The 24148-nt window shown below is 42.0% G+C and overlaps 1 protein-coding gene across 2 annotated transcripts in view; it reads right to left on the minus strand.

Annotated features, from left to right (window-relative positions):
- Window positions 1–24148, minus strand: part of if (integrin subunit alpha inflated) — a 75419-nt gene that overhangs the window by 32579 nt on the left and 18692 nt on the right. For both annotated transcript variants that reach the window (XM_069124825.1, XM_069124826.1), the window contains exons 2-3: window positions 21296–21417; window positions 16023–16141 (exon numbers count right to left, since the gene is read on the minus strand). In XM_069124825.1, coding sequence (XP_068980926.1) covers window positions 16023–16141; window positions 21296–21417 — 241 coding nt within the window. The remainder of the gene's footprint in view (window positions 1–16022; window positions 16142–21295; window positions 21418–24148) is intronic.

Below are 24148 nucleotides of genomic sequence, written 5' to 3' on the forward strand. Positions count from 1 at the left end.
GATTGAAATTCCACGTAAATACACGTGGATCGATCTTTACGCAACCAATTCCAAATTCTCGTTTCAATCGTCTTCAAGTAAAATCGTATTTGAATTAATATACAGGTTTCTCTCTATATCAATATTACATTCGATTACTTAATGACAATTATTAAGAAAATTATCTTCCTCCTCTTAGTTCATTTCTCGACGAAGACCATTTTTTTTTTTTAAATCTGTTGAATCTATGCATTTTCTCAAAAGGACGTACAAGCAAATTAGAGTTTTCACTTCGGAACGTTACTCCGCATTGTGTCATCCAATCAAGCGTTACAAGCGTTGACTAATTCGTATTTTCGGCAGCGGGTGTCACAATTGACTTCGCAGTTGTCCGCTCGAATCCTGGGACAAGGCTCGGTTCACGCGCAACGATCATCATCGTGTTACGTCAATCGTCTGTACTTGACCAGAGAACTAACTGTAGCAGCTGATGGCCTTAATAACCGGCGTATAAATATACGTTCATAATAAAACGTAACGACACGCTTCGCGTTTCATCGAACAGGAATCGCGTCTAAGAGAATTCCCGTGAAATTCGTCACGCGCCACCTCGTTACGGGACTTGTCGCTTAAGAGAAAACCACGACGGCTGGCAAATTAAATTAATCGTAGAATTCACGGAAATTTTAGGACGATGCCGAGATTAATGACTCACGACACGTCAATCTCGTTAGGGTTAAATGTAACGATCGTACCTCCTCGTGATGTAGCACATCGCGATCGTTATGCTTCCATTAATCATTTCTATATCTTTTGCATTTCCAGTGAAATATTATGGCATCCTTTACCGCTCGATCGCGTCGAGGATCTGTGCTAATTTCGCCCTGTGGAAATATCGCCCGGTTATTTACCCTGCGTGATCTTTGACTCCTAATTCTTGTTTCTTGATTGCACTGATTTGACAGATTTAGTTGGGTACGATTTGTAATAGTCGTAAAGTCACAGATAATGTATCGGTCTTTGAAGTCTCTCTATATTCCATTTGCATTCTCGCGAGAAGGGTGGCACACAGCGATACGGAATTATAAATAATGCAGTTAAGACGCGTATCGGTATCAGAAATGCAATGCTTAGGGAAGCGATGCAGGATTTCGTTTCTATGGTCTTTGGAAAGGAATTAATAGCAGAGACGTCGAACACACGTACCTGACATTTTAACGTAATAATTCTACTGTACGTTAAATTTGGTTAAACAAATTCTTTACTCAATTTAACATTGTTATTTTTTATCGTTCATTTTTCAGCATCCATTCGACGATTAATATCGATGCGAAACGAATATTAAGAAAATAATACTTTCGCTGCAACCGAGCCCGAGAAATAAATAAACGGTACTAATGAATAAATACAAAAAGAAAGGAAGACGAAACAAAATCCCACGATAAATCAATCTGTGCTGCGTTATTAATTAATTCCCTCGCATGCAAGATTTCATTCACCGCAAGGCTGGGATTCTCTTCGTGCACGTAGCCAGCTCGTGCGTTCAATTCGAACGGCTCGCCGTAAATCAAACACCTTGAAAGGAGGCTTCGTTGCGTTTAAACGTGTCTACACGCAGATTTAAGGGAGAGAACAAACGCGTGGTATCGTCTCGGACGCGGTCCAGTAACATTTTAATCGGCTTCCAAGGCTAACTCTGTGTGTAAACGAGCCCTAACGAGCCGTATATGCTGATTCCGCGTGCAGGAGGATCGTATGTTGTTGCCACGACCAGTACACGCAACACTGCATTATTAATTGCGAGCCAATTAAGGCGCGTTACAATGTTACGTCGTATCGCAGGCTCTCTGAATCGCACGATCATCCAACGTTCATTGAAGATTAAAGGAGATCATCAGGGATTGAGACATCCAGAGTGAAAGGCTGAACGGTTTAAGACGATTCGAGCGATTTAGGAAGTGGAAACGAATGTTAATCTGCGCTTAGTATGGAGTTAGGTGTGCTAAGTTTTATACACGGTGACCCGTTTGAAGCGACACACGCAGTTATCTTCTAAACTATTCGTTATGCAAAGAAATGTTTCAAGTAGAACTTGCTGTACTTCGCAGGAGACGTCTCCTGATGATCAGAAATCTTATTTAGGCGGACGAGCTTTCCAAATCTCAGGAACCTTTGTTTGTTCGCAATGAAACTACATACGCGTTTTTATGCGGACTGGCGTGTAGCTCGTTTTGCGACGTATTTTTCGTTTCGTACTTTGATAGACCGCGAAAGAAATACCTCCGCGAACAACTCGGGAAACCGTCGCGGAGCGAATGGACAAATTTCCATGGACAAACCGATTCTAACATCCTCGGCTGCGACCGTATCGACGAGTAATCGATCGTACGCCCGCTGGAACCGATTTATCGTTGTTGCGTTGAGAATACCGACGACCACGCTTGACGCGTGATCGCGGGGATCGGAATCGAACGGTTCGATGCAGAAAAGCGTAGCAGGGTAGAACGAAGTGTCGCCGAGTCGTGACTTAATTGAACGTAACGACCAGTTGTGTTCTTTCGCCGATCGAGAGGCAGGGAACAGCCGACAGGAACGAGGAACGTGAAAAAAGAAGAGCCTGCGTCGATGTGTACCGCAATTTATCCATTGCGCCAGTTTAGCTCAATCGCCCAAGGATCACCGGCTCAGATACGTACGACCCTTTTCAAATACAAAAATATCCACTTATGTAGCAAGCGCGTTAGCAACGTAAAAGATGAGTCATTTTTGTATTGCTTCCTATCTCTCGTTCTGTTGCGAGCAATAAAAGTAGCTGAATTGATTTTTGAGAATTTTATTGGAATGCGTTTCGACCATTGGAGCGTAACTGCTGTTACGATCTAATGACTCAGAATCGAACAAACAATAAACACATATTATTCACGTTACAGTACCACGCCAGAATAATTTACTTGTAATTCTCAATGAGAATTGATTGAAAAATTCTTCCAAGTAAAAAAAAATCTAATGACACAAAGTTGCCAAAGAATTTTCCATCGTCTTCTATCTCTATCGATTACCAAACTAAATCACAAATTTAGTAACACGATTAATTTCCAACTGCGTCAAGTAAAATCGAATTCACGAGCAACTCTCAACCACTTCCTACTTCCTAGCTCTCGAAAACTACCTCCGCGCTTATTCCCTTCAGAGGAAAAAAGAAATGACTCGAGCAACGAAACAGCTGTTAGAACAAACGAAAAAGAGGCGGTTAAAAAATACGGTGGAATCAAGAGGTATAATAGAAGCGGACAGCCGCGTCGAAATACAAGAATGGGTTTGGTCATCGGACGCGTTCCGAATAAAGGCAGTCCTCGGTGAGCCCTTTGAATGCATCTCGTCGAGTGGTAGAAAAGGAGAGAGAGCCGAAGAAGGAGCAGACGAGGAGGCAAGCCTGGGATTATCAGGGTTACAGCTGGTCTCGCGGATCGATCGTGATCGAGCCTCTACGAGTAAATCGATCTTATACGTTTGACAATCGGGTTCGGATGTATCTTGATCGAGATACGTATTAAGGAATCGACAGCTGATCGACGCGTGCACGCTGAAAAAGCAGATGAGGAGAAACGTTTCGACACGTTCTCTCTTCCTTTTGTCCGGATTACGTATGTGTTACAATGTTGCGATGACCAACAGGCAGTGAAAAAGTTGCGGACGGACAGTTTTTCGAGATCGAGATCTTTGCGGCAACTGTAACTCGTCCTCGAGACACGATACGTTCCTTTTTTCAAACAAATTATACTTTCAAAATTAACTTCTTCGTGTTTAATTTATTCTATTGTACCCTCTGTAGACAAACTGAATGGTTAACAACCTTGGACTTCTACGAGGATAATTTTATTTTTAATTGTACCAATGCAGTAGAGACGACGATACTCAACATTTTTAGGCTAAAAGTTTGTCAGATTTTCTGGAAGCTGTAGAATCGTCTAGCTTTCCAACTTCCTAAAGATTATATCGTAAATTATTAAAATCATCGCATTTACGAAAATCAACAGTTTCCTTGCCTAACGATGTCTTTGCCCTAAACGCAGCCACCAAATCATCATTCAAGGATGCACGGTGTTGCTCGGTTGCCTGACGCGACGCTAATCATCCACCACCGTGTAATTTCAACCTCGTTCGCTTATCTTGCACGAATTTGAAGGCGGAAAGACGTGAATTTCGCGAGCGGCATGCAGCAATGCAATTTACTCGTCGTTGCAGAGCCCGGAAGAGTTTAAACTCGAATAATGACACGTTTTCAGAGCGTTTTCACGACCGTAAGTAACGGAATAACAGCGTGTTCGGGCAACGAAAACTCGCGCATCTCTAATTATAAGGAGAAAGAAGGAGGGAAGAAAAAGGAAAGAGGATGAAAGGAGAGAAAGGAAGAGAATGATAATTCGAACGATAGTTGTATTCTTTGTCAAGGTTGACTGATAGAAGAACGAGTGGATGAATTTGTAATAGAAAAATATATTGAAATAAATAAAGGTATAAGTATAATGTATGCTGATCTTTTTTATAGTGTTACACTTTTATAGCGTTACAAAGGACAATAGCAAAATAGTTAACCTTGTAGCTCTAGCTAAAGCCTACAAGAAACAGCAATAGAAATCTACTTATAGCTCCTTCTTTTTAGACCTTGTAATCCAAAACATAATTTATATTCAAGGGCACAATAAGATGGACCTCTCCTTATTTAGAATTTTTTTTTTTTGTTTCACTAAATTCTATTTTCTGCGTAACAGCGGTCTCCAGGTCACGAATATACAAAAGTAAAGATGTAGAATTTTTCTTGAAGTAATTACTTCAACATTCTTCAGCAGTGATTGCACCTTCGCTGTATCTGCGTTCACTCTTCATTAAAAGGACCACTCGAGAGAGAAAGAGCTTAAGGCTTCACTGATGGCATGGTTCCTTTAATGTCTTCAGTCGACCACTTCGTGGCCTTTCAACGCGCTCCTATAGCACGAGAACGATACACCCTTTCTTTTTCTTTCCTTTCTTCTTTTCGGCGTCGTTCAACTTCTCGATTTTCACTTCGAACGATTGTGTAATAATCGGCGAATGATGCGATAATTGGGATGATCGAAAAGTTTGAAAAGAGAAAGAGCAAATAAATGAATATCGAGAAAAGACGAAGAGCGTACTTACACGATAGATACTCTGCGATTATAAAATATTATACAATTTGATTTTTTTTCTAAAGTTCGTTCTATTCTTGTCGCAATTATTTTCACTCGAGAAATTGTTCTACCATCGAATCTGCTTACCTGTACGTTCGCCTACAACGCGGCAAAACTCTATGAAAATATCCCACGTTTCTTGGAACAACGAAAGACGAAAGATAAAAGTAGTAGAAGATAAAGGAAAGCTAAACTTGTATTATCAGACGTTTCGAGTTTACAACAGTTTTTTGGAGCGTCCGATAAATCATGCCGTTCCATCAAAATAGATTGAAAATCTTGAATTCTCTTTCCTTTAGGAACTCGGAAATATCTCGCTCACGAATCATTGCAATCGTATTTCTCTCACGAGACGATAATACTTATCTTTTCAAGCGTAAAGCAATCGGAGCAGTCAAACGGACTTATCTAAAGGAACGTGAAATATCCTAACAGCCAACAGGAGTTCTATTATTTCTCTCATTATCGTGAACCACGTCCACTTCCTGCAGTAAGTTCGAGATTACTCTTTCGAAAGCGGGAAGCTGGCGATTTTTCTATCGATAAATAGGTTACAAACTTTCCTTTCTCTCTCTTTTAACGAATCGTTATCTTTAATTGAAATTTCTCTTAATCTTTTGTTCTCTTCATTCGATAACTATTCTTATCGTCGACCTACATCGTTCGAAGGATTCGTGTCGCATCATTGGAAATTAGATCATTGCCAACCGTTCTTCAGCGAAACTCGAGGATTCGCGCGTAAAGTACAATAAATGCCGAGGTCTTCTTACGTCGAAGTTTACGAGGCGACTGATTCGTTGCAGGCCAACGACAGACCGGCCGGCCTACCGTAAACTCTTTTAGCGTTTGGCCTTTATTGTACGAAACGTGTAACGCACGTGTGCACGCTGGAAATTCCCGAGGCCGATAGTTGACAAATACCGCTACAGTGCCGGTGCCAGTATCTTCCACGCCTCTACAAACTAAAACAATGTGCCACTATTTTCTCGGCTGCAATATTATCTGCAATTCTTAATGCGTTTCCACTGTAAACCGGCTAAAAGGAACACGCTAATGCTAACTGTAAAGTTCATCGAGCTTGCAAATATACACTGTCTACCGAACGTTTGAAATCGCTACGTGTCTCGTAGAATCCACGACTTGAAAAAGAATCAAGTTAATATTTTTTTTTTTTTTTTTTGAAAATTCGTTAATCGAAAATCTATTCGTATCTGCAGTATTAATTTTCAATCGATAATAAAATTAATATTTTATCGAAGAAACACGTTGATTGTCGTTCTACGAAAAATAACGATATTGCGATTATTTAAATATATAACATAGGAATCCTTTTTTTTTTTATTTATTGAAATTTACAATCAATTCTCGCATTAATTTTCAGTAATTTTTCTGGCGTGGCGCAGTGACATGGCTAATTATTTATAATAGTTAATACTTATTATAGATAAGTAAACATAGGAATAATAGTAATATTGTGTGCAAAATATGGTTTCGTTTACACGTCGACGTTTTCTAACGTCCCTCGTTTCCTCCTTCTTTTTTGTTTCGGCTCTTTTCCTTTTCCTCTTTCTTTTCCTTTTTTTTGATAGTCAATAAATTTTTTCAAAAAAAAGCTAACTGACTGGACGTATCGCCGACGAGAAAACGACCAGGCTGGCGGTAAGTTATTTTTGAGCCGTGAATGAGGTCATCTCGGGTCGGCTGCGCCCAGACCTAACCAACGAGGATAGATCGGTCGTATTTTCGAGTAGTCGATACAGGAATGGCTTCCGTAGAACAGACCATGTTTTTCGGCGAACCTGTACAACCTCATTTTTGCACGATGTTCGAGCATTGCATACGAGTACAGCCTGGACTAAATGTGTCGAAAACGAAACGAAATGAAATTTTGAATTAAGAAGATGTACGTATCTTTGTCGAGTGGAATTTGTTGAATGTTAATTAATCGTTTGCCATCCGAAGAAAATATTGTATGCTGATAACGCTAAATTACAATGCGTTATCGAAAAAGCTTGATCTATATAGAACTGTGTACTCGCATGTTACATCGCGACAAGAGACGTTTCGCAACTGTATTGCGTGTTTCATTTTCCGTGATGTGCATTATCGGTGACGTTAATAATTATCGTTACTAATTGAAGGATAAGAGTCAGCGTCTCTATCTTTTGCACGTACGTCTCGCACGAAACACGCTTGACAAAATGTAATTGGCGATTGGTACAGTAAATCTACAATCGTCCGATTACTTCGTTCTTTATGGAATAAAAGATAGTTTCGTCCATTTCAAGTCCATGTATTCATCAAATTTACCAAATGTCCGACTGGACAAATTGTAAAGTGCAAATTAAATAATAAAAAAATATATGTACATTCACGAAATTCCTTTCTCCGATAACTACACAATACATCGAAGTATTATTCTCCTTTTCAACAAATTTCCACCACTAATAAATCGTCCAGATTATAGCCACGAAACTAACAGCGATAAAATAATTCTTTTCGCTTATACCTTATAATCATTTTGCCGCGCACAAAGCCGAACGAAACGAACCTTGACCGACTACTTGTAAAAGAAAAAAACGATAATATTTTCCCCGTTTAGTAAGTGGACGAGACTGTGGGCTAAAAACGACACCCTCCCTTCGATATATTAATCCAACGAGCAGTCCCCTGGAAGGCGTAACGCGGCGATTTCATGGCAAATTACAGCTCCAAATGAGCCCACCGTACGCGTTGGATCTTAATCCGATTTGTCATACCGCAGGATAACGCACGATTTAACGCGTAATTCTCTCCGGTGCGCTTGGAGTCGAGCGGAGAAACGCGGCGGTATCGCGCGGATTACCCAGACTCGATGTTCTCGGTGAAAACGACGAAGAAATCTCTGCCCGATTTTAATACCGGAAGGCCCGGTCGGCTTATTTCCATCTATTAACGAATTAACAAAGATCATTATCTCCGCGAGTTCTTGGCTCTTAAAGGAAAAACACCGTCTTCCCGCGTTCTCCGCTTCGAATAAAATAGCAATTATTTTTAAGCTATTATTACAGTAGGTAACGAATGAAAATTATTCGTTAGCAGTCCACTAGTTGAACAGTATAAATTCTAGAAAGTTAGCCTGATCACGCAAACCAGTCGAGTTATAAAATAAGTAAAACATCCCCGCACAAAAAGCCTCGAAAATAAGAACACAAAGAAGGTAAGAGGCAGCCGCACGAATGAAATATCCCCGCTAAATTTGTCCCTCCGTTGCACGGCCATATTTTTCACCTGAGTCCTCCTTGGAACCAGGAGCTCTGTCCCGTGACAGGATAACAGAGCGACGAGCCACGGACGGATATTTACGCGCGGTGGCTGCCGGAGGAAGCGGACAAGACAGCGGAGGTGCACGCACGGAAGACTTTGGTTCGCTTTGGTTTCGTCGTTGACTCACCTCGCGGCTGACAATGAGTCACTGCCTTATTTATACATCGCGCGTACACGGTCAACGGGGCTGGCTAACTCAGAATTCGCGTCCCAACGCGGTAGAAAAGCGAAGATTCGTCGAACGAACGAACGAACAAGGCCGCGTGTGACTCTGCCTCGGAGCAAGTTGGAAGGTTCTGCGAATGCGTTTCGATGTCGCGAATACCGGCCGCGATATTTCAGATTCGCGAGAAGAAAGGTGTGAGTTATCGTAGATCGTCTGGCAGCGGCGTGTTACGTTTGATGGCTGAGCAACGAGTTACATTATGGGCACGCTTGTAAGAGCCGCTGGCCAATATCCGGGACAAAGCGACGCTGCTTGTACCTACAGGAGCTCGTTTTACTTTCCTTTTGGTTCTTTTAACGAAGAAGGTGTTTTAATGGCGTGAAACCTGAACGAGGGGCATCTCTGTGGTCTGGGAGCTTGTATGGGTTGGATTCTTATTAGGTGGAGTCGTTAAGCTCGAGATTAAATTTGTTGGCCGACGCAGAGTACAGTAATTCGGTCTAATTAAACGTGTAAATGTTCGCAAAGAAGTCTCCATCGTGTCTTCTTTTTATTTTCCTTTTCTTCTTCGGAGAAGGAGGAAAGAATCGGACACGAGATCGATGCGATCGTTCTACTCACGCGCTTTTGTCGAACGGCTACTAATTGTAATTAGAATCGGTCAGGAAGCTGATTCGCGAAAACGATCTTAAAGGTACCAAAAGCAGGTCCTTACGGCAAAAAACGATCGTTTAGCGGACGTAGCAATTTGTCCCGTCGGCAAAACATACGCCGGGAATGTGCATTGTCTCCGTTTCTTGCGTTATTCTACTTCGGCTCTTCCTTCTGCGTGCAAACTTACGAAAAAGGATGGCTGCGTGTACGCATTGAAATGACGATATCTGCGCTCCATTGAAACCTATCCATACTGATTTTCTAATCTACGTGCCGATAATTTCTCTACGATATTGCTCTCTAGGAAACGCGAACTTGATATATCTTCGAGCAACGTATTTCTCAGAAAAAAAGCCCATATACATTTCTAACCAGGCAGAGAAACGCTTGCAACAGTGCCTCCATCGAAGCGTTCGTCATAAATCGTCACCAACATCCACTTAATTCCGGCGCAACCGCACAGCCATATGATTCCAAGCGAAACCGCAACGAAATTCCAACAAGAAAAGGAACAGACGATCGCAGCAATCGGCAAGCAACACGTACCTACCACGAGACAAAACCGAAGGAAAAGAAGAAGAAGAAGAGGAACAACGTCCACACACCCTCTCGAAGATCCAGAGACAGAATGATCAACCGCTTCTCACAGTATCTCTCACGAGGCCATGGGAATTTCTCAAACATTGTCCCGTCCATTCCCTCTGACAATGGTATTTCCATTCTGCCAGCCGACAAACGTTCGATCTCCCTTGGTCCCATCGATCCCGACCACTGTTCCAGGGACCACAGTATCGTTCTAATCCCCAAAAAGGACCTTCTTTCCGAACGGTGTACCGTGTATGGGCCAAGAAGGTCAAAGGGGAAGGATACGCGAATTTTTCCTACGAGATTACGCGCTCGAGATGGATCGTCCAACGAGGGAAAATTGATAGATCGGCGGATATCTATGCAGATTCGTGTATCTACGATGGTTATCGATCTGTGTTTTTGTTTCGATGTTACGTTCTTTTTAAGGAAGAGAAAGTAGGTAAGAACTTTGGCTAACTCGACTCCACCTCCGAGAGTTTGCGTGGGAAAGTACGAACGGTGGTTGGTCGATATCTTGACAGAGTGGTAACTTTCGTAAAAAGATCAGACGAACGGTAACAACACCCGAAACTTACCAACTATCGTAAATCTAAAACTACCCAAAATGAGAAAACCTAATTTCTATCTTTCGAAACGAGCCACCACTAAATTCAACCACGCGCTATTCCAGACAAACTTCCATTAAACCGGCGAGGGAACACGAATTTCGGTACAAGATTCTGCTCTCAAGGTGGGTCGTCGGGGTCGGTGGTGGGTTTCGAGTGGACAGCGTCCTGTTCGTCTTTTAATCGATGCGTTTTTGCCAGCGGATTCTCCGCGAGGACTCGCGAGACGACGCGACGTGGCTTTATCGCGACGGCTTCGTCGTATTTTATTGTTGCCGATTGTTCCCTCGGTCCCTGGCGGGCCGTGTACGTGCACGGTTTTTGCCTTCTTCGGGCTTTCTTTCCTCCGCCTTCGGTTTTTTGCTCGGCTCTCATTGTCTCCGCCGCTTTCGTCTCGTTCGTTTTTCGAGAGTCGCAAGCTGCTGCCCCGCGAGGAAAGTAGGTGAAGCGTGCCGCTATTCCACTCGATTGACATAGAGAATTTCATATACAGGATGTGATGGAAGAAGCGACACCTTTTTCCATTACCGTCATATATCGATCATTAGTTAGCGGTCGTGTGGTGTGGATCGTACGATTCTATTATGAATCGTTTGACGCTTTTTTCTTTTGACGGTGCTTAAAGAATATGCAAACAAATCGACCACGATCGAGCAGTCGAAGAACAACGTTCGCGAGGAACCTCAAAGAATAAGACGAGAAACAGGTGAAAATGTGATGAAAAATATCGTTGAAAGAGCATGCACTGGTAAAGCGAGTAGAAGAGATTTATATTAATATTCATCTTTCTTCGCTTCGAGAGATTTTCGACTAAAGCATCGTTTCTATGGAAACGGAATTCCAACGACGAGTAGTTCTTCTTCGACCTTCCTGGAATCCGAACTACGAATACCGTCCGTACCGAGGTTTTGCCCGGTAACGTATTAATAAAGATCGGTTCTTTCGGTTGTTTTTCAGACTCGTTGTCGAGCTTGTTATTGCACTGGTAATTTATGTGTTTTAAATTGTGCGCGAGATTTCTTTGAGGAGGACGCGGGTGATTTCTGGGTCAGTTTTGATGGCGGGAATGAAATACGAGAGTTTTTCTTTTCTTACAGCCGTTGAAGTTAGATTCTGTGATTACTGCCTTTACGACGTAGACTCCTTCAATTCGAAGAACTTTTTACGTTTTACGGTCTAATGAAATAATTTGAACGAATTCTTACGAAGAGGTTTCTTTCGCGATTGCACGCGTAGTTATCTCGAGAACAAAAATTCTATTTTTCTCTGATAGTTCGCTTCTTACGTACGCGAGTCGTTTATTTCATCGGCGTACGGCACGATCGAACGAAGATTTGTCTGGCCAAGGGAAAAAAAGACACGATCCTCTTATTTGGAGAAAGGAGAAAAGAGAGAAAGGTCAGAAGCGCGAAACATCTGGCAGCAATCAAGAAGCTGTATCTTTGAAATGTCGGCGGATCGTGAAAGAGATCAGAAGTACGAAGCAGAAGAAAAGAACGAAGAAGCATCTCTGAATTGGATAGTTACAAAAAACCAAGCAACGACGACAGTGAAACGGTAGATGAAAACGCGAGAGCAGTTTATTTATGAAAGAATACAAGAAGACCAACCCTGGGCTGCTACGTGAAATTTAATCGCATCTGATAAAAACTAAATTAAAATTCATCGATTCGTTAAAATTCTATCCTATTTTATTCTCTCCTATCGCGGAAGATTACTATCACGAATTTCCAGATTGACGACAATAATTTTTCTCTCCGCGGCGCAACGAATCGGACTCGACGAGTTTCAGGGGGCCAGTATAAAGTTACCACGCCAAGAATTTCGGGAACGGTATTTATATAGAGATACAAGTTTTTGTTAATTAATAGTGTGACTGAGTAGAAGCTCCGGTCTGTCTCCTTTTACGACCGGAGCTGGATACGTGAGGTTCATGTGTAATCCTGCCGAATGCTTCGACACGTCGACTATGGCGCTAAAACGATATGGTCGGACAAAGAATTATTCGCGTCACGTACCGGTGACGTCTACCTGCGAGTTTGATGTGTGCCGAAAGACAAGGATCAACCCTACGGCTGTCGTCGGGCTCGTTAATTAACCGAAAATTGTACGATTTAAGCTTCCCATCGATTCCTCTTTCGGTATTCTCCTTTAATTTCTTTATTAATTGCTTAAATTCTAAAATTACAAGTTTCTTCCGTAGCTGGAGGTTGAAAAATACGCGTATTATCCTCCTTGTTTGGCGATCTTTCAATTTCATGACAACTCGTCGATATTCGTTCGAGATCAATTTGCGACAAAACACTTCCAGAATGCTTGTCTAGTCTAAATTTATTATTTACATTAGTCCAACTTCTGTGTAAATTTTCAGAGTCTTGGTTTCAAGTTTCACGATGTTAATGAAATCAACGCGGACGCAAGAGTTTTCAGTCTTCATTTTTCTATAATTTCCAATTGATCGGCTAATTTCGCTAGCCGGCGTAACTCGTTGATTTTCCTTTGCTCGACGGTACTTGGACAAAAACACCGATGCAACACATCGCTAGGACAACACCCCCTATAAAATCATCGATAACGATCTCCTCGAATTACCAATCCAGAGCTAGAATTACCTGGCAATACACGCAACATCGAAACTCATTTCATTTCAATATCCCGCAAGTTGTACGCGAACGATGATTGATAATGATCGCCTGGCGAGCACCGAACGAAACGAAAAACGTCGAACGCCTGTCGACCGGACAGATTGCGGTACTTCTTACAGAATATCGCGAACAAATCGGCTCGATATGCGTCGTTGAAAGCATCGACGAGTACATACACGCGTGGATAACGGATGAAAAGTATCGCGGAGGGGAAGCTGAAAGTGGAAGCCGTTTCATCCATGGCCTGTCGATCGTCGGGCCGTGCCACTGACGATCTCTGCAGGATGCCAGGTTTTCTCGATGGAAGTAATTCACTCTGATTCATCGAGTCACCAGCAAGAACATCGACCAGCTCGTATTAACGCTGCAGCGTGAATACACGCTTCTGTTTGACAGGCATAACCGTTCGATAATATCGCTGATCGTACGAGATGAGAATTACGTAATTCGCCTTACAGCGTGTACAAACGATCTGCTCTTTGAGAATAATGGATTCGACCGATACAGCGGATGTATCGTGTCGAGAGGAATTAACGAGCCAAGTAGTAGGTACGGAAAATAAGAAGAGAGTATGACAACAGGTGTCCACGTTTTAAACGTCCAAGTTAAAAATGTCCAAGTAACTAGGAAGAACGTTATCGTACAATAACGTCCAAAGTTAGCTTTCCTACAAAATTTCGATCTATCTAACTTTGTCTTCGATCCTTTAGGTCTTTAGGTCGACTACCGATCGATGAGCGGCTCCAGAAACATGGCAAATTTTCTACGAACGCGTATAGACGAGCGAACACAGAGAACAAACGAAAAAGTTGGTTAGACCGGCGGGAATAATATGGGTTATTTTTAATTCGCGTATGACGAGCGTTCGGGTGGAGAAAGCGACGAAAAAGAAAAAGCATAGTGGCATTTACGATGGAACGTGCACTCACATTCTGCAGTAAGTAGATAATTCCCGCATAATGCCGGAGGCCAGGGGGGATGAGAATGTCGCGGCGACGTTTCGCTATGCGAAAATTACGCGAGCATGGGAACGATAATCGTTGCTAATACGTCTCTCACGTAGGAGAGCAGCTCCTTATTTATGGGAGCCCGGGTTCTTCGCGACTTGACACCGCCGATTTCTCTACGAGGAATCCGAATTCGAGGAACGGACTGTGAGCTGCATTTAGTCATCTCGGATACGGTATCGTGCCGTTTCAACGATTGTGTCGTCAGGTAAAAGTGTGTCACCGAGTATCGTGTTAAAAGAAAAAAGACAACGACGTAAAGTGGTCAGTTTTTATGCAGATACTTTTTCTAGTCTGTATTTTACTACCTTTTGTTACACCGTGCTATTCCGCGTGATATCTACATGGAAGTATAACATTATAAACCTGTTAAGGGAAGCAGTAAAGGTATACGCGTATGCTCTTTTTAATCACTGTAAAATGACAGACAAAACGAAGTTCAAAGTTGGTACTCGCGAGTATAGAGTCATTTCGAAGGATAACCAAACCAGGCTAAAGAAAATAGGTACATCGGTTGCGAATAAAGCGGCCCTGAAGCGCCCTTTCACACGGCGCGGCGTTACACGTATCGCGATAGATGCATGACGAATACATTGTTCATTATGGAAGCGTTCACACGATGATTCTGTAATGAACGACGCATAATCGATATCCATCGTACGCGTATCGCATACGTGTATCGCCGTGTGAAAGACGACCGAAGGCTTAAAAGCACCCGCTACAGCCAAGTAAGGCGCCGAATAAAATAAGCAGCGTTCTGGATCCAATTACGTATAAACCGCTAAACAAACTCGGCAAATCCACCGGCCGAAAAATCCCAGTCCTGCGGCTTCCTCCTTTTTCCCTTTCTTCAATCATCCCGACCGGCACACCGCAGCCGTGCGTGATGTGCATCCGCACATGCGTACAGGATAGACCCGGCCAAGTGCAACGCACGTAAAGATAAGGGCGGCAGTACATCATAGGGACCGCGTCCCGAAGGGAAAGAAGGAACCGACCGGCCGTCTTGCAAAGTCAGAGATCTTCGCGCTTAGATTCATATCCGAACAACAATTGCATCGCACGTCTGATTGCAACGCGCATCTATGCGAACGAAGCGCTCTAATAGGACGCGCGTGAAACGGTCGAGCGATGATGCACGCGGAGGATTGCTAGGTAGGATGAAAAAATTGCGATAGAGGAACGCAGAACGAAGCGAATGTTTTCTACGAATTATCGGATCGGTGGAAAAGTTGGTGGTCTTGAATCGTTTGCCTGCAAGTCACGTGTGTTGTAGCACGCGCAAAACTTCACAGCGGATAAAAAGAGCGATACTCGGTTGTACGTACAACAACAGGTGCGACTTGGCGAACAAATAATTTAGTTAGGTCCGTTGAAATCGGCCACGAACTTTAACACTGACCCAATATATTCTGCTTGTATCGCTTCTTTTACACTCGCGTTATCTAGCAAAGTAACTATATATGGTGCGATATAATGGCAAAGCGTTTAGACACAGCAACGGAAACATAGAACGAAACCAGGATTCGTTTGTTTTCGATTCCTGAAATAGAAGGTACGGTGTTCTAAGAACCTGCACGCCTGTAATTTCTCACAAGGCCCCCTCGCCTATTCGTAACTACCGCTTTTATACCTTTGTAAACTTCTTTCCAACGTAAAAAGGAGAACTTTAAAAGCATCTTATATAGCGATATGTATTTACTAGTCAAATAATCTAACGATTTTAATAACCAGATTTCGAATGCTCGTAGGTTTACGAAGAATTCGAACGTATCTATACATGTTATATCTACGTAGGCTTCTTTAGTCGAGCCGAAAAACATTACTAAGATAGATGATAAAAATTTGATAGATTTACTCACCAGTATGGGTCCTCCATCTTTTAACGATGCCGAAACCGTGGCACCGAACCATTGAAGGGTTTTATTGTCGATTTGACTCAAACCACCCGGTACGTTTGGATTTCTGATATGGTTATTCCCTGCAACCGGAAACCATTTCTCATTAGTCGTTGCCGGCTATTGCTCCTCGCCATTGTTAACGATTACTTCATCCTGTAATGACTAACGAGTCGATAAAAGTATTAAATACTAATTTTAATAATATTCAGCGCAGTCTATACTCGTTAAGAAATTTCACATAAGAATTAATTCTTGATTCACGCTTCTTCATCTTCAACGAGAAATATTTCGTATTAACATTCCCATTCTCGAACGAATAAATGAACTTAGCTTCGATGCTATGGCTACCGTGGTGCTGATAACGAATCAGCTATACGAAGAAAAAGCGGCGGACGCACGTTGGAAAAGGAAAAAGCGGGGAAACAAATCGCCGTTTGAATATCGCAGCGCATACTCGCGATCGATTATCGAGAGGAATGTGCGTTTCTTCTTGGACCAGGCTAACTATTTCGAAGAATAACGAATGCCGTCAACGCGAAGGATCGGTCACTTAATATCGGAACTAGATTCTTGTAAATCTAAAGGAGAAGCTTCCTAAGAACGAATCAACGCCCAGATATCCCGTAGCTAGCAGTCACTTAGCTCCAGGTAACCTAATATGTCGCCGCGGGTACTTGTTGCAACGGAATGAAACGAAACAGAAACGACCAGTTTTAGCGCCGTTTGCATTTACTACAAGATTAATTCACCAACGAGTACAGCCGAGGCAATATTTATCACAATAATCGCGACTCTGCCTATTTGTTACAATTTAAATTCCGCACTTTCACGTTACTACAAAATGGAATCAATTATTTCTTCGCCAGTTATTTATCTATCTCTTGTTAATTGGAATATTCGCCGGCGATTTGAAACGTTTCACACGATACGGTTATCGATTTAACAATTTTTACAGCTTTTAAAAGAACAAGTACATCTCGAAAAGCTCGTTTCACCATAAAGTAAAACTACATTCTCTATGTACGATTAACGACTGTTCGATTAAAATTAAATATCAGTTTCCTGTACGCTTGATTAAACATCGTTTTCCCAAGCGAATGGGATATAAAATATTCAGAGTTTTGGCAATGTAAATACGAGTAACGTTGCGCAAGATTGGACAGTTTCCCGACTCGCGTACCGAAGAAAAGTTAAACGATGTCCAAGAAACGAAAGTTTTCGATGCATCATACGGATATTCTTCGAAAAAACAAGGCACGGACAGGTGTCACTGCAGAGAATTCTCAGCGAGTACACCTTGGATTTTTCTTTGTCGATTTTACAAATGGAATGAACCCGTTAGCCGTATCGGTGAGTCGTAACCCTTAAACGGAAGTTGTCCTTCGCTTCCTATCCCTTAACTCGCGATCGTTGCCGAAGGCGTATGGTTACGTCGATACTGGCGAACCGAGACAGATCTCTCAAGTATAATTCAATCGCAATGTTATTCGCAATTAATCGCAAAATTATAAACGCGTCGAATAATATTCGATAAAAATTCCGAGAAACAGGTCAATGCCAATTACGATTCGAACGTCCATCCATTACGATAAAGCTATTTTTATTAACGAAAGATCGTCGAATCTTTATTCGTGACTTTTTAACGCGTTCGATCGACTCGTTTAAATCCTGCATCTGTCAAACACGCTCGTTCGTCTAATTAAAACAAACGATCGACCGAACACAGTCCTTAATAGAGGCAATTATGAATTATCGACGGCGGAGGAACGAACGACGTCGCGATTATCGCGGCCCAATTATTTCGCCGCGCTCATTAAGGGTACGTCAATTAAGCACGCGTTCGCGAGCCGAGGGACGGAGCAACGCGACCTTCCTTGAAGATCTTCAGATGGTATCCGGCAAGAAACGCCGAACCTACGTCCGCGCACGCCCGTAGGTAGAACGACCTTACGGTTTTCTGTATTAGGCAGAGTCGGCTTCTTGCGTGGATGACGGTTCCCGGTATCCCGAGGCAGCTCGCCACGCCACTCCGCAGGGTGTACACCTCGAGGAGTTCCTCCGCGACGAGATGTTCGCTCCAGCACCCGAAGAAGTGACTGACCTCCGGACAGACCCGCGCGAGATACGACTTGCTTCCTCGTACGCACGCGGAATAGCACATACTCCAACGATTCGAATACTATTGGTTACCAGAGATCTAGAGATCGAGAGATCCGATCGAACCGAATAGACACGACCTTGCAGGCATCGATACCATCCGGCGCAGTGATACGCAATTGGATTCGAAGTTGGAGGAGATCGAGTGGAACGAAAGGCAAGAACAGCGGAATTAAATCGGGGGTGGTTTTTGATGTGACGAGTTCGACGATTGGCGTGTTGGCAGTGATTTTGATAATAAATCAAGCGCAATGTCTTATGCGATTGTTCTACTCAGATTGCGGATAGTATTTTCAGTATTTCTTTTTCATTTTCGCTTGATAAATTTTCAGGCAGAAACGAGTCCGCACGAGCGGTTATTTTTCTCACGGGCATTTTAAAATAGTGATGAGTGAGCGTATGGCCGGATTTACATGTCGTTCGAGGCGAGCAAACGTTACATTTCGAAAATAGCCACGGTTAGTATCTCGCAACGAAGAAAACAATATTATTGGCCAAAGACTAAAAGCCGGTATGATATTCGTTTATTTCTCAGAGTATTCCATGAAATCCATCATGAAAGAAAAATGAATTTTCAGGAACTATAAAATAAAGTTTAAAATAGACGTTTTAACGTAAATTGTGGTTCTCTCGTTAACGTTAATAAGAAAAACAAAAGTTGCAATATTTTTTCAGAGATTCGATAAAACGAAATAAAACACTCGTGGAAAACCACTCGATCTCGATAAAACTAGACTATTTCCACAGCTTCCGAAAAATAAAGAACGGAAACACTCGATATAAATAAAAGAAGTCTCTTGCTAATGCAACGAGTAATCTCAAAGAATCTATTACCAAGGCGTCGAACAAACGACAGACAATATTCCAGCGATCTTCTCTCGCAGAAATACCCATATAATCGCATCGTGACGAAAAATCCATAAAAATAAATCCGAAAGAAAATGCAACGCGCCTGAATCGCTATTTTATCTCGATCTTGTTCGTACGCGATCGATTCAACCGAACCTCGTCGAGATAACAGAGAATCGGCACCGGTGATTTCCTGCCGATTGCTTTCGAACAGTCAATTACTTTCGCGCCGGCAAATTACGGGTCCGGAATCGTGCACGATTCGCGAGATACGATCGTTACGAGGTGTGTAAGCACGTCTAATTCGCGGCAGCATGATATTCCGCTAATTTGCATCGCGGGCATTAACGTCGACTCTCGCTCCAACATTCTCCGCTGAAACGGAAGATCGTATCGCGGGAGAACGCGCGCGCGCTTCGTCATTATTAATTCGAATGGCTGGCTGAGGCTGAGAGATGGAAATTTATGCACGCTCGTGGCTTCCTTCGGTTTTCATTCTTTTTATTTTTACGTTGCAACTTGTTCGACTCGGAATTGAGTCATTACGACGCTCTTCTCCTTTTTTCTTCCGTTATGAAATCCTTTTTTCGATCGTAGAGATAACGACGACGACGATGATGGACGATCGCTTCCTTGATTAAGGGACAAGATACGACTCTGGTGTGAAAATATTTAATGAAACGGTCTGCTCTTCTAGTTCGAGATTTTCTTTCTTTGCCAGATGAGACACGGCGATAAGATTAAGATGCATTCGGTAAATTTGAGTTTTGATAGGCAGAGTGTAGCTACGTACAGTATGTAGATATTTGCACAGACATGGTTCTCGTAGTTGGTCCGCTGATTTGCGAGAGAAAGACGATACCAGGCGAAGGGATAGAATTCACTTGGATTTCCTTTCGTCTCTGCACGACCAATTTTTCGTGTTAGATGTACTTTCTAACGGATGTTCGCTTATATTGTACAACGAAATCCGACTCTTTAGTACCTTGCGTTATTACGAAAATCTCGCAACAAAAATTCTGAACAAATCGAAAGATCGTGGAATCACCTGTCGTTTACTCGGCAATACGATTTGTCGTTCGACTGACAAAATTCTCTCTGTACAACGGTCTAGTCGCGGTGCGATTTAGTCGGCTCGTAGTTGCTTTGAGAAAAAGGATCGAGGAAACGTTCGAAATCGATACGGTTAGAAGCGATAAACAGTCGAAGCGGTGGAAGGGTCAACGACAGGGTGGGTGGAAAGTCGCCGAGAATAGAACGCTGCTCTACAACCAGTCAGCCGGTTACTTGCCGGTTGCCGAGATTACGAAGCTCCTCGAGGGCTTTGTAAGCGGGTGGAAAGCCAGAATGTGGGTCAGCGACTGTGAACAGCTAGTGGAACACGAGATACGAGCCCTCGTTAGCAACAATGTTCCCGTTGAGGTTACCTTTCAATGCCTCACGGCGGGTACGAGAGTGCAAGTGGAAGAAAGAACCGGAAAACAGATATCGGATTGAGCTACGAAACAAACTACAAGAGTTAATCCGACCATGCTTCCGGCACGCGATAAACCATCTCACGATAGACGATTACATTTTTCCAAGATCCTTTTGAAATTCAATCGTTCAAACATTCTTCTCCGGACTATGCTAATCTGAAAATTGGTTAATCGACCGTGCTTCCAGCTAAGACTCTACCCTGCGATAAGCGATGGTACGTGCGATAGTCTTTTCGAGATCTGAACAAAGTTCTTTGTTTAGGTATCTTTCTTTAATCCTTCGCAAACCGCAAGTATACTTTACAGGGTCATTTTCCTTAAATACTGTTGTAAATCAAATCTCGTTAGAACCGTGATAGTGTGGTAATATTTGGTAATTATAACGTACTAGGTACCACGACAGCGCCAAATTTCGAAACGAACGGAGTAGTTTGAATAACTCGAATAATTTATTTAATTGAGCGGTTTCGCGATAAAAAATATAACGTGTTATTAATATCACATTTGCATGAGAATTGACGTGGAAGAACGCAACGCGTTATCACCAAGTCAAACATTAAATTGCTCATGCTGCGCAAAATAATGCCAGTACGATAAGCTTTCTAATCACGTACGACACTTTGTAAACCTTTAAACCTAAATTTATACCGCTCGTTTTAGCGTCGTTTTTACGGTTATACGAAATATCGGATATATTTTTCAAAAAAGAAAGTAAGTCAAAGTGAAAAATAATAAATTAATTCTTCTTACCTTTGCTGTCGAAATGGATCAGCGTGCATCGGTCATCGGCAGCGATGTCGCATTTGTAAACGGCGCCGCCTCTGTGAACGCCAACTTGAGGAGTTTCGGCCTCCGGTGCACCCACGATCGCCCTGCGAAAAAGGAAACGTATCGAATCAGCCGTGAAATGCTTAAACTCGGACTCGAGAGAATGAAAATCGTACGTTGTTAATAAAACGCAGCCGAAACGAAGGCGTTGCGTCATTAGTGCGATGGTTAATGTTAGCTGGTCATCGTTCGATATTCGTTATCGTCGAGGAAAGACGATGATGCGAACGTATTTCCGAGATCGAGGTCAGTGGTCACGAGCTATTTTGAACAGTGGCGCAAGAAGTCAGTAACTGATCCGACCAACAGACGAGTTATTAAACCAGGTAACACACTTGCCACCGCAATTTTTATCGGTTTGATGGAACACATTGTTGCTGAGTGCTAGTTCTATCGTAGAATGTCGAAGTGAACATGTAGGTAAAATGTTTACTGAAAACAATTAGCTCTTTATCGAGTCAGAGTTGATGAAATAGTAATTGTCAAGCGACGATTAGGTCGTAATTTAATTTGTTATTTTCTTCAATCTTCTATAGTGCCGTATCGATATTTAAACGATAGCGTTTGGAACCGATACATATGAAATATTTCTGACAATAAATATTCATTGGAATATAATGTCAAAAGTTAACGTTAACGAATGATCGCGCTATTCTCCTCTTGAGTAGGTAACCGACGGTTCTAAAATTAACGAGGACAATTATCGTCTATAGATGTTCAATTATTTTAACGATCATCATCTTGTGCTCTAAACTACCCATTGTATTTGTTGGCTTAGAGTTTAACGACTACTCCACTTTTCTAATGAATGGCTCTCCGGTTCTAGATTATCATTGAAATTATCGGAGCAAAAAATTAAAATACGATAACGTAAATCATCGTGAAATATTTGACAAGCTTTTAATATTTCGAGAACTTCTGTCTTACGAATTTGTAATTCGTAAATCGAGAAGCATCGTAATCATTTCACTGTCTCGTTAACAGTAGCACGATAATCTTGAGGAATCATACAGTGATAGTTATCACCTTTCTTTGTACTCGAGCAATTTACCGCTTAAACATTGCACGAAATATCTTCTCTTGTTAACCATTACTTTATTATTAACTAATTATTATCTAATTAATCTTACTAATTATTAACTTATTAATCATTCACGATATCGGAAATTGTTTTCAAAATTAATGAAATACAGCAATGCGAATAATTCCTGATTTTAATTTAATCACACGTAGCGCTTTATTAAATATTTCCCCCCTTTCAATAAGTCTATTTTTAATTTAAACATTCCACGTTACCTCGTTAAAAACATTATCAAAAACAAGTAATTTCCGGCGCTTCGTGGCAGAGTACAATCATCGTGCGTTATCATCGAATCTTTACGTCTGGACGTAGGCGTGTGCACACAATATGAAGATTGCTAGCCGAGGTAATAGATCGTATAATTACCCTGAAAGGGTGTGTCGGTCTTGGGGTTGTACTTAAAATTACCATGACCTATAATACCACGTGATTAATATCACCTGCATACAGATGAATTTTACAACGTCAAACAGCGTATTGGGATAGATAAGAGGTCGTTAGTTATTCTTATTTTCTATAAATAATCGATATCGTTGAGATACACGTAAGAGAAGCAAAGTGCTGAGTGAACAAACAACGCGATTTCTAAAGCAGCCTTGCTCTTACATCCTGGCTTGCCTTGAACTTTTCCGAATAAAAATTTCTTTACTCTGCGCGTAATTGTGCAACAATTAAATTTTATCGCGATGGAGATTATTATAGGAAAAAATAAAATTAACAACAGGCAGGATATCAGATACTTTTCGCGTGTTTAGTTTCTCGTTCGATAAAATTTAACGATAATCTCTGAAGTCGAAAATACGAAGGAGCAATTAAATAGAAGTTACGTGTTTGATATTAAATTTGAAGAGAATCGTCTCAACTCACGAAGCATAAAGCACTTCTGATAAAGAAAAATGACTTTCGAATATGTAGTTGTATTGCCGCAGGCTGATAAATGATGCGTAGCGTTTTATCGTCGAACAATGGATGAAACTGACGGAGAAAACGTTCGTTTCGTTGAATTTCACTTTGGGATAAAGACTCGGTTCTTTACTATGAGCAAAAGCAATATCGTAAATTTCTCTCTCGCCACGTTAATAATTATCTCTGTATAAAAATAACGCGATCTAGAAAGCTTGCTCGAATAAATCATTATCTTGCATGCAGACAATGAAACAGAATACTTTCGAGTCCACGAAAGTGCAAAGTATTTTATCGTTAAACACCGACCTAGAAACATTTGTTCCGTTTCTATGGATGAAAAGAAGCTCCGTTCGAACTTCCGAAGAGGCGCTTTTAAAAGGAACTGAGACTCTTTTGTCGGAAAGATCATCGTCGTCTCCGTTCGAAGCGTAAAAATGCCACCGTTTACAGGGCAACCTTGGCATACTGCAGCTCCTAGGCTGCAGTCAGAGTGTAGGTAAAACTCGCATACGCGTGCAGAGGCGCGTTAACAACGGCTGGAGCGACGATTATGCGAGTTATGCAAGTGATTCGCAAGTCTACGCAACTCGCCGCCGGAATTGCCATGTGTCGTTTTGATAAGAACAAACGGTAACCGGCAATGAACAGGGACGAATCAATTAACGCGTTGAATCCTCTGACGAAGATTTCCAGCTTTCACGGTTCCTCTTATCCGTACGAATCGTTCTACTTCCCAGCAAACGAAATTATTCTACGATGTAATCGTGAAATTTGATGCGTTTGATCCG

The sequence above is a fragment of the Bombus flavifrons genome, chromosome 12, assembly GCF_040668555.2.
Source record: "Bombus flavifrons isolate JBK064 chromosome 12, iyBomFlav1_principal, whole genome shotgun sequence".
Taxonomy (NCBI): Eukaryota; Metazoa; Arthropoda; class Insecta; order Hymenoptera; family Apidae; genus Bombus; species Bombus flavifrons.